Below are 16097 nucleotides of genomic sequence, written 5' to 3' on the forward strand. Positions count from 1 at the left end.
AAATCTGTTTAACTTTCTGACACCAGTTGGTTTGAAAAAAAATTGTTTTCCACTGGAGTACCTCTTTAAAAGCACACATTTACTTTCAAAAGATTTTTAAACACCTGCAATTTTTTTTTACATCAACCCTTTAGAGTGGCGACAAGGGGATTTTATTGATCTTACTGGTGTTATTGAGCCTATTAGAGTCCCCTCCATGGTGCGCAGCTATTTCAGGGAGTGGGACTAGAGATGAGCTGTTTGCCATTAGAACACACACAGGTTTCTCTTTTCCCTTACTTGTCTGGCCAATCAGAGGACAGCACCTACTGCTTCCTGCTTTGCCATGACAATAGTGCTGGAGAAGTGCAGTGTACTGAAAGGGTAAGCACTGCACAGTGGGATGATTTACAGCACACTAATATAGATGGCAAGTGAGGGAGGGGAGGAAGGATGTACTGTTGCACTGGTTTTGCAAGGTGCTATATGAGAAAAAAAAATAAAAGAAACTGGAAAGAAAGGAAAGAAATTGCAACATTACAGCAAGTAATGGGTTACACTTAGCACTGCTGTATGTGAGCCACAGTCGCAGAAGTGTTTAAATATGCAAAAAAAATTATTCATTCCTCAACAACCAGAAATCCTATAAAGCCGGTGATACAACCAGCACAGAATATGCTTTACGAAAGTTTGCTGCACATCTATTTTATCTGACTCACCCTCAGGACAATAGTATCCAGCGCTGCACTTTCCTGAGGGCGTTTCGGCTCCAGCCATGCAGAACCAGCCAGCAGGACACGAATAGCACTCCCTGTCAGATGCCAGGCTGGGTCTGTCGCTCCACGTCCCAGGAGGACACTTATAGTGAGAGCCATGCTTTGTGCCAGGAGGACAGTAATGACCTCGAGGACAAGGAACCGGCGGTCGCTGTCTTCCTCCTGAACCTAAGAAGACATATGTTTATAGCAATGAACCTTCTGATCATAAAGACAAGGCTATATACCATTTACACAAGAGAACTTAGATAGCCCCGAAATGTAAACTGAACAGTTTAGAGAAAAGGCTATACCTGTTGCACAAAAAAATCTGGCTGGACAGATCTCACATTGGGATTTGTCGAAGAGGCCCTGGCTGTCACCGTAAGTTCCGGCTGGACAGGCATTTTCAGACGATGTAGCAGATCGGGATCCAACCGGGCACACGTACCTGGCACAACAAGACAAAATAAATATGCGACCGTCTGCTATGAGAAGGTCACATGAGGAGCTTTACACACCCGGGTGAGCAGTCTGCATCTGGCTGGGATAGTCCTGAACGAGTACAAGCGCTTCCTGCTGAGCAAGGTGCACAGTCTCCAGCTTCATCCTGCCCCTCGAAGGGGTTGTAGGCTCCCGGGGGACATGGAATGGGGTAGCTGGTGTTTGTCAGGCAGTAATATCCAGCAGGGCACAGGCTGCACTCTTCTATTTCTTAAAAATAATGATAAAGACAATTACTTTTATGGAAAAAACCTCCACTAGTGATAAGTGGATAAAGAGGCATTAGATAGTATATTACTCAGTTTCTTATGTTTGCCTGTACTATTGATTTATGCAAAGTCTGATATAGTTGCAGTGTCTACTTGAAGGGGAACTCCGCTGCTAGACATATTATCCCCTATCCAAATGATAGGGGGTAAGATGTCTGATCGTGGGGTCCCGCTGCTGGGGCCACCCGCAATCTCCCACAGCACCCGGCGTTGTTTAGAACTGCGTCAGTGGTCGTGAAGTCACGCGCACACCCCATCGAGACGTAACGTCACGCCCCCTCCATTTATGCCTATGGGAGGGGGCATGTTGGCTGAGAAGCCCCCTCCCATAGACATGAATAGAGCTGTGTGGCGTGACGTCATGAGGGGGCGTGGCCATGACATCATGTTCACGTTCTCCGGCTCAGAGTGTTGTGAATAAAACGTTAGGAACACTGGAGCACCGGAGTACCCCGTTAAATAGGTTATCCCAACGTAAAAAATGATTCCATGTCCACATCTATGGGATTCCGCACTCCCATTCACACTTCTGAATTTCCGCTTGCAGAATTCCGCCTCAAATTAAAACCCATAGGCTAGGTTCAGACTACGGAATCTCCGGGCAGAAAATTTCTGGCCAGAGATTCTGAGTTCCGCCTGCGCCGACTGAATAAGTCGGCGCTAGGACCGCGCGGACACTGCAGTCTCCCATAGACTGCAATGTGTTCCACGAGGAATTCCGCCTGAAGAAAGAGCACCGCCTTTCTTCAGGCGGAAATTTCTAAGCGGATTTACTAAGCGGATTTTCCGCTTCACAAATTCCGAAGTGTGAATTTGTGAACGGAAAACCATTCACTACACTAGACATTTTAGCAAGCGGAATTTCTGACGGAAATTTTACGACTGAATTTCTGTCGGAAATTCCGTAGTCTGAACCTAGCCATAGACTTCTATGGGATTCCGCACTCTCATTCACACTTCTGAATTTCCGCTTGCAGAATTCTGCCTCAAATTAAAGCCCATAGACTTCTATGGGATTCCGCATTCCCATTCACACTTCCGAATTTCCACTTGCGGAATTCCGCTAGCGGAATTCCGCAAGTGGAAATTCAGAAGTGTGAATTGGAGTGCGGAATCCCATATAAGTCTATGGGCTTTGATTTGAGGCAGAATTCCGCAAGCGGAAATTCTGCCATGTGAATAGACTCTAAGGCTAGGTTCACACTATGGAACCTCCCGGGGCAGAAAATTTCCGACCGGAGTTTCCGAGTGCAACCAGCGTCGACTAAATCAGTCGGCGCTAGGACCACGTGGACACTGCAGTCTCCAATAGACTGCAATGTGTTCCGCAAATATTACCACCTGAAGAGTGAGCAACGCCATTCTTCAGGCGGAAATTTTCAAGCGGAATTTCCGTTCACAAATTCCGCTTCACAAATTCCGAAGTGTAAATTTGTGAACGGAAACCCATTGACTACACTATACATTTTAGTAAGAGGAATTTCTGGCTGCAATTTCAAAGCGGAAATTCCGTAGTGTGAACCTAGCCTAAATTGTTTGCCAGAAAATATCATGGATGTGACTGTGAGCGGAATATCTTTATATACAATATAACTATAGCTGGCACAATACACAGGGTATGCCAAGCGCAGGTGATGAGAGTTTCCCGCAGGTCTGGTCGCTCACGCTGGCGTTCCCTCACACAGTCTGGGGCGTGCGGGTCTTTAAAGCTGGTGTCTGATGTTCCGCCGCACAGTGTGGACATTACTCTTCCTTATGGCCGACTGTGCTTAAGGCTTTGATACTTAACAACGGAAAAGTCATAAAGGAAATCTCCGGCGATGCGTACGGAGCGCAGCCCAAAGCCCAGTCATGATGAAAGACCAATCATAATTTTGCCCCAGGATGATGCTGTCATGGCCGCAACAATCTATAATGGAGGCTGAGCCTTTCATAGCATGTAGTGCACAGAACTACGTATGACTGACAATGCTAAATGTGAACAAAGCCTAATTATGCCATTGTTAATGGTTCTTTGGGGGAGATTTATCAAAACCTGTGTAGAGGAAGAGTGGTGCAGTTGCCCATAGCAACCAATCAGATTGCTTCTTTCATTTTTTTACAGGCCTCTTTGAAAATGAAAGAAGAAATCTGATTGGTTGCTATGGGCAACTGCACCACTCTACACAGGGTTTGATAAATCTCCCCCTTTGTGTTTTAAGGGCCTTCATATTAGAAATACCCCACAAATGACCCCATTATAAAAACTGCACCCCTCAAAGTATTCAAAATGACATTCAGTAAGTGTGTTAACCCTTTAGGCGTTTTACAGGAATAGCAGCAAAGTGAAGGAGAAAATTCTAAATCTTCATTTTTTTACACTGGCATGTTCTTGTAGACCCAGTTTTTTTTTTTTTTTTACAAGGGGTAAAAGGAGAGAAATCACCCTAAAATTTGTAATCCAATTTCTCTCGAGTAAGGAAATACCTCATATGTGTATGTCAAGTGCTCTTTGGGTGTACTAGAGGGCCCGGAAGGGAAGGAGCGACAATGGGATTTTGGAGAGTGAGTTTTTCTGAAATGTTTTTTGGGGGGCATGCCACATTCAGGAACTATACCCCTCAAGAAACGTAACAAGGGGTACAGTGAGTCTTTACACCCCACAGGTGTTTGACGACTTTTCATTAAAGTTGGATGTGTAAATGAATTTTTTTTTCACTAAAATGCTGGTTTTTCCCCAAATTTTACATTTTTACAAGGGGTAATAGGAGAAAATGCCCCCCAAAATGTGTAACCCCATCTCTTCTGAGTATGGAAATACCCCATGTGTGGACATGAAGTGCTCTGTGGGCGCACTACAATGCTCAGAAGAGATGGAGTCACATTTGGCTTTTGGAAAGCAAATTTAGCTGAAATGGTTATTGGGGGGCCATTTTGCACTTAGGAAGCCCCTATGGTGCCAGAACAGCAAAAAAAAAAAACACATGGCATACTATTTTGGAAACTACACACCTCAAGGCACGTAACAAAGGGTACAGTGAGCCTTAACACCCCACAGGTGTTTACATTTCTGCAAAAGTTGGACATGAAATGAAAAATTAGATTTGCTTCACTGAAATGCTGGTGTTACCCCAAATGTTTCATTTTCACAAGGGGTAATAGGAGAAAAAGCCTCCCAAAATTTGTAACACCATTTCTTCTGAGTATGGAAATACCCCATATGTGGATGTAAAGTGCTCTGTGCTCTGCGGGCGCACTACAATGCTCAGAAGAGAAGGAGCGCCATCAAGCTTTTGGAGAGAGCATTTGGTTGGAATAGACGTCGGGGGCCATGTGCGTTTACAAAGCCCCCGTGGTGCCAGAAGAGTGGACCCACCCCCTACACACATGTGAACCCCTCACAGAATTTACAGAATTTAATAAGGGTGCAGTGAGCATGTACACCCCACTTGCGTTTGACAGATCTTTGGAAAAGTGAGCTGTGCAAATGAAAAATCAAATTTTTCATTTTCACAGACCACTGTTCCAAAAATCTGTCAGACATCAGTGAAGTATAAATGCTCACTGCACCCCTTATTAAATTCTGTAATGGGTGTAGTTTTCAAAATGGGGTCACATGTGGGGGGGTCCACTGTTCTTGCACTATGGAGGCTTTGTAAACACACATGGCCTTCAATTTCAGACACATTCTCTCTCCAAAAGCCCAATGGCGCTCCTTCTCTTCTGAGCACTGTAGTTCGCCCGCAGAGCACTTTACATCCACATATGTTACATCCACATATGTTACCAATTTTGTGGGGCTTTTTTTTCAATTTTCCCTTGTGAAAAGGAAAAATGTAGGGAAACATGAGCATTTTATTGCAAATTTTTTTTCCATTTTCACATCCAACTTTAACCCCTTAATGGCCAAGCCCATTTTCACCTCAAGGACCAGGCCAATTTTATTTTAGCATTTTTCGTTTTTTCCTCCTCTCCTTCTAAAATCCATAACTCCTTTATATTTCCATGTACAGACCCATATAAGGGCTTGTTTTTTGCGTGACCAATTGTACTTTGTAATGAAACCTCTCATTTTACCATAAAATGTACAGCGAATCCCCCCCAAAAAATTTTTTAGGGAGGAAATTTAAATGAAAACCAAAATTTTGCACATTTTGGAGGGTTTTGTTTTCACACTGTACACTTTACGGTAAAAATGACATGTGTTCTTTATTCTGTGGGTCAATACGATTAAAATGATGCCCATGGCTAGATACTTTTATATTTTTGTACCGCTTAAAAAAAATCTAAAATTTTTTGTACAAAATCAGTAATCTAAAATCGTCCTATTTTGACCACCTATAACTTTTTCATTTTTCCGTATATAGGGCGGTATGAGGGCTCATTTTTTGCACCGTCATCTGTACTTTTTTAGATACCACATTTGCATATATAAAACTTTTAGATAATTTTTTATACAAAATTTTTTGAATAAAATGTGACAAAAAAGCAGCATTTGTGGACTTTTAAAATTTTTTACGTTTACGCCATTCACCGTACGGGATCATTAACATTATATTTTGATAGTTCAGACATTTACTCACGCGGCGATACCAAATATGTTTATTAAAAAAAAATGTTTACGCTTTTTGGGGGTAAAATGGGAAAAACGGACAATTTTCATTTTTATTGGGGGAGGGGATTTTTAACTTTTTTTTACTTTTTATTCTTACATTTTTCAACTTTTTTTTTAACACTTTTTATGTCCTCATAGGGGACTATCTATAGCAATCGTTTGATTGCTAATACTGTGCAGTGATATGCATAGGACACAGCACTGATCAGTATTATCTTTGATCTTCTACTCTGGTCTGCTCGATCGCAGACCAGAGCAGAAGACCCCGGGAGACGGCCGGAGCTAGGTAAGGGGACCTCCGGCTGTCATGCTGGATGATTGGATCCCCGCGGCAGCACTGCGGGCAATCCGATCATTCAATCAAAGTGCCGCAATGCCGCAGATGCCGTGATCTGTATTGATCACGGCATCGGAGGGGTTAATGGCGCGATCGCGGATGTCGGCCATTACGGGAGGGTCCCCGGCTGCTGCTAGCAGACAGAACCTGCCGTGTATGACGCGAGCACCCTTCGGATGCTCGCGGTTATACACAGGACGTAAATGTACGTCCTGGTGCGGGAAGTCCCGTCAAACCAGGACGTACATTTACGTCCGTGGTCGTTAAGGGGTTAATGAAAATGTGGGGTTATGTCAGAACCGCTGTAAAATCAGCCACCCCTGTGCAAATCACCAATTTAGACCTCAAATGTACATGGTGCACTCTCACTTCTGAGCCATGTTGTGCGCCCGCAGAGCACTTTGCGTCCACATATGGGGTATTTCCGAAATTGCGTTACAGATTTTGGGGGTCTTCTTTTCCTTTCACTGCTTGTGAAATTTATGTATGGGGCAACACCAGCATGTTAGTGTTAAAAATATTTCCACTAACATGCTGTTGTAGACCCCAACTTTACTTTTTCATTAGGGGTAAAAGGAGAAAAAGCCCCCAAAATTTGTAACGCAATTTCTCCCGAGTATGGAAATACCCCATATGTGGCACTAAACTGTTGCTTTGAAATACGACAGGGCTCCAAAGTGTTTAGGAAATAGTGTCATACGAGACTTTTTTTTTTTTTTATTGGGAGGGGGAGGTAACTGTGTAGGGGTATGTGTATAAGTAGTGTTTTACCCTTTATTTTGTGTAGGTGTAGTGTAGTGTAGTGTTTTTAGAGTACATACACATGGGCAGGGGTACAGGGTACTGTACATTCAAATGGGCGGGGGAGTTTGAGCTGCGCGGAATATTTGTCATAGCTCAAACTTGCAGCGGGAAACCCGCTGTTAACCCCCGCCCATTTGAATGTACCCTGTACATTCACATTGGGGAGCAAACCTCCAGCTGTTGCAAAAGTACAACTCTCAGCATGGCCTTTGGCTGTCTGTGCATGCTGGGAGTTATAGTTATGCAACAGCTGGAGACACACTGGTTGCAAAAAACTGTTTATAACTTAACTCAGTGTTTTGCAACCAGTGTGCCTACAGCTGCAGCAAAACTACAACTCCCAGCATGTACGGTCTGTCAGTGCATGTTGGGAGTTGTAGTTTGCAACAGCTGGAGGCACACTGGTTGCAAAACTCTGAGTTAGGTAACAAACTCTGTTTCCCAACCAGTGTGCCTTCAGCTGTTGCAAAACTACAACTCTCAGCATGCATTGACAGCCGAAGGGCATGCTGGGAGCTGTTTTTATGCAATAGCTGGAGGCACACTACTATATCACCCAGCATGCCCTTTGGCTGTTTGTGCATGCTGGTTATTGCATGCCCTTTGGCTGTTTGTGCATGCTGGTTGTTGCAGTTATGCAACAACTGGAGGCACACTTTCATAGAAAAAAAGTGCCACCAGCTGTTGGAAAACTACAACTCCCAGCATGCCCTTTGCCTGCGCATGCTGGGAGTTGTTGCTTAGCAACAGCAGGAGGCGAACAACCCACCTCACGCTGTATCCTGCCGCCCGGGGAAATCAACGCCACTGACTCCAGGGACCCTCCACGTTGATGCCAGGGACCCCCGCCTGCCCCGATGGACAGGTAAGGGACCCCTGACTTGCCTGGTTGCCGCCCAATCACCTCCCAGCAGGCTCCTCGTGATTGATCGGTCCGGACCGATCAATCATGCGATCGTGAGTTAGCACCCATGCCACCTCACTCCTGCTGGTAAAGGGTGATAGGTGGCGTCCGAGATGCTGACATTTGCACGGGGTGCCTGCTGAACGATTTCAGCAGACATCCTGGTCCGGTCCCTGCCCGGCGAGCGGCAGGGACACAAATTCCCAGGGAGCAGGGCGTCAGGGTGTGCCTGTACGCCCTGGGTCCTTAAGTGTTTAAAGGGGTACTCCGGTGCTCCAGTGTTCAGAACATTTTGTTCAGAACACTCGGAGCCAGAGGTTGTGATCGTGATGTCACGTCTTGCCCCCTCCATTCATGTCTATGGATATGAGTGGAGCGGGGGGGGGGGGGGGGTTGCGTGACTGCCTGAGGGTGTGTGGCCATGATGTAATGACCAGTGCCGCAGGAACCCGACGTTTGCATAGAACGCCGGGTGCTATGGGAGATCGTGACATCCTATTCCTTATCCTTTTGATAGGAAATAAGATGTCTAGCAGTGGAGTACCCCTTTAAATAAACACAGATGTATTCTTCATCAGGCTGCTAGTGTTGCAGGTCACCCAGGTGAACTCGGACTTATAAGTGGGTTGGTGTCAGTTCACACTGCATACTCACAGTGAGGTTTTAAGAGAATGATGCCATGAGGCAAAAATGATTTGACCTATGATCACAATTGAGGTGTTTTATTTAGATTTGACATCTTTAGGCTACGTTCACACTGAATTTTTACTGCATTTTCACACATTTGTACTGCATTTTATCTGTTTTTGCTGTGATTTTTTAAATCTTGGTAAAAATGACACATTTTTTACATATGTTGCAAAATTGCAGTACAATATGTCAATTTGTGCCATGATTTGGGAAAAATCACAGCAATATCCTTATCCCATAGAGATAGCAGCAGCCGTATACAGATAGAGCTGGAGGGAGGATGTGTATAACTACTATATATCTCATAGAGATAGCAGCAGCAGTACTGTTACGCTGAGCGCTCTGGGCCCCCTGCTTGCCTCGGAGTGCTAACAGCGTGTGTCCCCAGGCAGCGCTCCGGCGTCACAGAGTGTGCATCCTAGCTCTCTAGGGCACGCGTGCACCGGGACTCTTAGATCTAAAGGACCAGTGCACAGGAAATTGGTGCCTGGTCCAAAGTGGTTCATTTAGGGTTAAGCTTTGTGAGAGGGCGTGCTGTTTGGACTTAATTAGGCCTCACCTGTGCACTGCCTATAAGTACCGTCTCCTCCCACAGCCTCCTGCCGGATCTTTGTTGCCTTTGTGCCTGAGAGAAAGCATTCCTTGTTCCTGTGTTACCCTGCCAGTTGCCGTTGCTACTGACTTCCGCCTGTGAACCTGTGCCGCCTGCCCTGACCATTTGCTACGTCTGACTACGCCTTTGCCTGATCCTCTTGTACGTTGCCTTATCTCAGCAGCCAGAGAGGTTGAGTCGCTACTGGGTGGAACGACCTGGGGGTTGCTTGCCGCAGCGAGTCCAACTCGCTTTGCGGCGGGTTCTGGTGAAAATCAGTAACTCCTTAGACTCCGCTCCCCTGGTACGGCCCACGTCATCACCTCTCTGGCACAGCGGATCCACCACCAGCCTCCGCTACCACCCCTGATCCTGACAAGTACACAGATAGAGCTGTGGGGGGTTATGGGGGGGGAGGTGTATAACTACTATATATGTCCGGATCACATAGAGAAAGCAGTAGCAGTATATAGATAGAGCTGGAGGAGAGGTGTATAATTAATATATATCCTGATTGCAGCAGTATACAGAGAGAGCTGGAGGAGAGAAGTGTATAACTACTATATATCCTGATCCCATAGAAATAGCAGCAGAAGTATACAAATAGATCTGCAGGGGATGTATATAACTGCAGGGGTCTTGGAGCTAGTAGGAGGGATTTGGTCGTTGATGATGTCATCCTGTAGTTCACAGGAGGTCGGACTTTATACTATCATCCTGTTGTAACCATAAAACATTGGAAGATTTGAAGAGTCAGACTGGTGACCACATGATCAAGTTACAGTAATGAAACATGTGGATGCAAAAAAAAAAAAAAACTTAAGTAAACCAAATCAGAATTTTGTTGGCCTGTCTTTGGGATAGGTCAATATCCGATGGGGGGGGGGGGTACATGCAGCTCCAAAACAGATGCTTGATTGTAGTCTGTCTCCATGGCGACAGACTACAAATGAGCCCTGTGTGTAGTCATTCTGCAAGTTGTAATCCTCTTTTGCTAAACTACTGAATTAGAGGAAAAGCTGTAGGAGAGAACACAGGACTGCAGGATAGTACTGTATATACCAGTGGTCTCCAACCTGTGGACCATCAGATGTTGCAAAACTACAACTCCCAGCATGCCTGGACAGCAAACGGCTGTACGGGCATGCTGGGAGTTGTAGTTTTGGAACATCTGGAGGTCCGCAGGTTGGAGACCACTGGTATAAAGGGTGGTTTGTACCCATGAAGGTCCATTACTAAAGTGCACAGAGACATTACAGCTCTGATGTGCTCATCTCTGCAGTGAATAGAGAAAAGGCAAAGAAATATTTTGCTGACATGTAATACACCAACCCACCACCAGATGTCAGTCTTGTCCTATTCTCAAGTCCAGGTTTTATTTCACTTGTATTTCTCCCATTTCATGTTTATTGCCTTAATTTACATGGAAGTCTTATTGCATTACTGTATATGAAATATACAGAATACACATGTTTCCCAGCCAGGGTGCCTCCAGATGTTGCAAGACTACAACTACATGCTGCAAGTTGTAGCATGCTGGAGGCACCTCTGCATTAGGGTATTTCCATAGAGGAGTGTTTTTCAAATAGTGAGTCTCCAGCTGTTGCAAAACTACAACTACTTTTGGCTGTCCGGGCATGCTGGGAGTTGTAGTTTTGCAACAGCTGGAGACCATTGCCATAGAGAAAGTAGAAACTATGTCACAGCTGCTTTGCTGCATTATATGTATGAACCATATTCAGGTCTTAGGGTCAGAGATCCGCACAAATCATTCCATTATGTAGAAGGATTTACAATAATTCAACAGATAAACCCCATCCACAACCAATATTGTGAGTAGGGATAAATCATACAGAGATCGAAGAATTATTGTGCCGTTCTGTGCTCAAAAGTTTTCATACCCTTGGAGAATTTGTAATGTGTGAGCCATTTTTATTTGGATTCATATTCACCGGCAACAAATAATAATAAAAAAATAATCAATAATTGTTCTGTATACCCTTAAGTGTTCCTGTCATTAACCCCTTAAGGACATGGCGTTTTTCAATTTTTGCACTCTTTTTTTTTTTTTTTTTTTTTTCTTGCTCACATTTTCAAAATCATAACCCTTTAAATTTTCCACCTAAAATTCCATATTATGGCTTATTTTTTGTGCCACCAATTCTACTTTGCAGTGACATCAGTCATTTTACCATAAAATCCACGGTGAAACTGAAAAAAAAAAATCATTGTGTGACAAAATTGAAGAAAAAATGCCATTTTGAAAATTTTGGGGGCTTCCGTTTCTACGCAGTGCATTTTTCGATAAAAATGATACCTTCTCTTTACTCTGTAGGTCCATACGGTTAAAATGATCCCCTACTTATATAGGTGATTTTGTCGCACTTCTGGAAAAAATCATAACTACATGCAGGAAAATGTATACGTTTAAAAATGTCATCTTCTGACCCCTATGACTTTTTTATTTTTCCACATATGAGGGCTGATTTTTTTGCGCCGTGATCTGAAGTTTTTATCGGTATCATTTTGGTTTTAATTGGACTTTTGATGGCTTTTTATTCATTTTTTTTATGGTATAAAAAGTGACCAAAAATTACGCTATTTTGGACTTTGGAATTTTTTTTATGTGTACGCCATTGACTGTGCGGTTTAATTTATGATATATTTTTATAGGTGCAACATTTACGCACGCGGTGATACGACATATGTTTATATTTATTTTTATTTACATAGTTTTTTTTTATGGGAAAAGGGGGGTGATTCTGACTTTTATTAGGGAAGGGGTTAAATCACATTTATTAACACTTTATTTTAACTTTTTTTTTTTTTTTTGCAGTGTTATAGGGGGCTATAACATTGCACACACTGATTTCCTCCACTGATCACTGCCAGGCAACATCCTGGCATTGATCAGTGTTATCGCCGCTCGACTGCTCCTGCCTGGATCTCAGCGTGGAGGCAGGTAGTGATCCTACTGCCGTCCTGCACGCTGTTCGGGACGCCGCGATTTCACTGCTGATGTCCCGAACAGCACCACTGAGTTAACCGGCAATGTTTACTTTCACTTTAGCCTGAAGGGTTAATAGCGGGCATCACCGCAATCGGTGATGTCGGGTATTAGCCGCAGGTCCCGGTCGTTGATGGCCACCGGGACCGACGCGATACAACGTGGGGTCAGCGAGGAGCCCACGCAGGACGCATGCATACGTCCTGTAGCGGGAAGGGGTTAACAAAAACTTTTTACATAATATAGATAATACCATTATATGTATATTTGTAATATACATTAGTTAAAAAAATATGTATATGTTTGTCCCTGCAGCTATTGCCTGTGTGTTTCTGTGAGGAGTCCAAATACAGGAAGTGTGGGAGGACAAGCGGGGCTCTGTGCCCCGAGGACAAGCGGGGCTCTGTGCCCTGAGGACAAGCAGGGCTCTGTACACTGAGGACAAGCAGGGCTCTGTACACTGAGGACAAGCAGGGCTCAGTACACCGAGGACAAGCAGGGCTCAGTACACCGAGGACAGGCGGGGCTCAGTACACCGAGGACAAGCGGGGCTCAGTACACCGAGGACAAGCGGGGCTCAGTACACCGAGGACAGGCGGGGCTCTGTACACCGAGAACAAGCGGGGCTCTGTACACCGAGAACAAGCGGGGCTCTGTACACTGAGGACAAGCGGGGCTCTGTACACTGAGGACAAGCGGGGCTATGTTCATAGAGGACAAACAGGACACTTAAAGCTTGATAACAGGAGAAAGAAGCATTTTTATCTAAGGAGATATATCACAAAGTTTCTTATATATGTTTGCACTATTGATCAATGCAAAGTTTCTTGCAAGGTCAGCAATATTGTCTAAATTAAGGCCAAAATGTTACAATTTCTGCAAACTTATGAGCACAGATGTGTACCATGTATTTATTTACCATCTTTATGATTCCTCTGTACATTCCTTACAGTTTGAAGCTACTGTTCATGCCATGTTTCAACTATATTCCAAGAGTATATATTAAAATACTTTCAAAAAGGAAATCTGACAATCCTAAGTTTTGTCTTCTTTAGGCTAGAATATATATTATCTGCAGGAGACTTTTGTGCTCCACAAATAACAATGTATACAGGCACAAAAGAGACTAAACACAGTCATAAGTAGACTACATTCAATCTATTGAGGCCTAACAAGAATGCTGTGGTTTAACTTGTGATACCCCAGGTTATACCTACAGTGGAGCCTTAAAACATAATGTGAACAGCCCCAGGACATTAGCTGCTATACAGTATTCTCTAAATTACTTTTCATTCTCAAACTGTCGGGATTATCCAATTTCCCCCTCACAGCACCATGAATTGTACCAACGGAATCGCGGACACCCGGGGGGCACCCCACTGTTCACGGCCATAGATATGATTCAGAGCACTGAAATGTACATATCCCTGGATAATTCTACTTGCTCTTTGGCCTCTGAATAATAATAAAATATAAAGAATATAAATGTTCTTACTGGAAGCCCCGTTGTGAAGCGTGAAGGTCCCTGGGGGACAGTCTTGTTCGCGGCTGATGCCAGCTGGGCAGAACTTCCCCCTGGCACATGGGAAACCTGAGACTGAGGAGCCTGCGGAGAAGAAAGGCCTAGATTATATACATTATAAATCCTCCAGGTAAGAAAGGAATATTGGAATGGACATGAATAAAAAAAATATACTACAGCGAGCATTGCCTGTTACTTATAAATCAATAATATACATCTTAAAGGGGTTCTCCAGTGGAATTTTTTTTCAACTGGCGCAAGAAAGTTAAACAGATTTGTAAATTACTTCTATTTAAAAATCTTAATCCTTCCAGTACTTATCAGCTGCTGTATGCTCCACAGGAAGTACTTTTCTTTTTAAATTTCTTTTCTGTCTGACCACAGTGCTCTCTGCTGACACCTCTGTCCATGTCAAGAACTGTCCAGAGTAGGAGAAAATCCCCATAGTAAACCTCTCCTGCTCTGGACAGTTCCTGACATGGACAGAGGTGTCAGCAGAGAGCACTGTGGTCAGACAGAAAAGAAATTAAAAAATAAAAGAACTTCCTGCAGCAGCCGACAAGTACCGGAAGTATTAAGATTTTTAAATAGAAGTAATTTACAACTTTCTGGCACCTGTTGATTTAATGGCCGCCACGCCCCCTCCCATAGATTTGCATTGAAGGGGCAGGGTGTAACGTCAAGAGGGGGCAGAGCCGTGAGATCACGATATTCCGTCCCCTGATCCTCACTCTGTGCAGCTGAAAAACAGGGGTGCTGCATGAGAGATCGCGGGGGTCCCCAGCGGCGGAATCCCCGCGTTCTAACATCTTATCCTCTATCCTTTGATAGGGGATAAGATGTTAAGTGCCGGAGTACCCCTTTAATCTTTCTACTGATCATCCTACAAGGATCACTCGCAGGAGGATTACATGCCCCTGCAGAATAGTCTACACTGCCTTGGAAGGACCCTAGCAACCAGAAACTACAGTCTACAATGCCGTCCGGTGAAAAACACCACAAGTCTCAGAACGGCTACAAGGCTCGCACGGGGTAGGCTGCACTCTCACATCAAGGCCAGCTGTCTGTGTGTTACCTTCTGTAAGGACCGTTATCCGTAACCTGACGTCGATGTGTTAATTCGCTCATCGTGTCTGGCCCAGGAGACGCTGTCTCCCTAACTTCGGACTGTGGATCGGAAAAATGGTGCCCTGGCGTTACGATGCGAACAAGGTACATCTACTAATAGCCAGTGGCTGCCACATACCCATGATAGACACTTGTGGTGGCCAGTGATCAGCATAGGCATTGTGACCAGTCTGCGGCTCTGTGGCCCTATACACAGAAGACTGTGATCCCTTGTGCAGTCTGACTCCTTTCTATCATAGCCAGTAGTAACTTTTCCACCAGTTTGCTCCACAGCAGCTCTTTTGTGGAAATGGCGGGCTAGCCTATTCTTGCCAGAAAAATCAATGTGCAGGGTTCTTCTCCATTAAAAGAATAAGCACATGCACAGCAAAACACGTTGCATGTTGGTTAAATAAAGGCACACGTCTTTTTTTCCCAGTGGAAGTCTTGATCCTGTCCAGCGCCGTTCTAACTCCTGGTTCTTCTGAAGTCCTCTTGTTGCATATTCCTTTGGTGCAGGAAGGCTGCGGACGGTAGCCATTATTCAGCTACACGCATCCCATTATTGTGTATGTGGTTACACAACCAAATTGGGTAAGGCTGGGTTCACACCACGTTTTCTTAAATACGGTTCCCGTATACGGTTTGGAGGAGGGGGGGCGGGGCTTAATCGCGGCGCCCGCACTCAGCCGTATTCGGGAACCGTATTTAATGCAAGTCTATTAGCCGACCGGAGTGAACCACAGCCTCCGGTCGGCTTCGTTTTCGGCCGTATGCGGTTTCCCGACCGCAGGCAAAAACGTGGTCGACCACGTTTTTGCCTGCGGTCGGGAAACCGCATACGGCCGAAAACGAAGCCGACCGGAGGCTGCGGTTCACTCCGGTCGGCTCATAGACTTGCATTAAATACGGTTCCCGAATACGGCTGAGTGCGGGCGCCGCGATTAAGCCCTGCCCCCCTCCTCCAAACCGTATACGGGAACCGTATTTAAGAAAACGTGGTGTGAACCCAGCCTAAGGGGTTCTCTACTCT

At 44.8% G+C, this 16097-nt stretch overlaps 1 protein-coding gene across 1 annotated transcript in view; it reads right to left on the minus strand.

Annotated features, from left to right (window-relative positions):
- Positions 1 to 16097, minus strand: part of LOC130293183 (uncharacterized) — a 294563-nt gene that overhangs the window by 239679 nt on the left and 38787 nt on the right. Inside the window, exons 9-12 of the mRNA XM_056541664.1 lie at positions 13931 to 14041; positions 1256 to 1448; positions 1049 to 1185; positions 699 to 923 (exon numbers count right to left, since the gene is read on the minus strand). Coding sequence (XP_056397639.1) covers positions 699 to 923; positions 1049 to 1185; positions 1256 to 1448; positions 13931 to 14041 — 666 coding nt within the window. The remainder of the gene's footprint in view (positions 1 to 698; positions 924 to 1048; positions 1186 to 1255; positions 1449 to 13930; positions 14042 to 16097) is intronic.

Source organism: Hyla sarda, chromosome 10 (assembly GCF_029499605.1).
Source record: "Hyla sarda isolate aHylSar1 chromosome 10, aHylSar1.hap1, whole genome shotgun sequence".
NCBI classification, from domain to species: Eukaryota; Metazoa; Chordata; class Amphibia; order Anura; family Hylidae; genus Hyla; species Hyla sarda.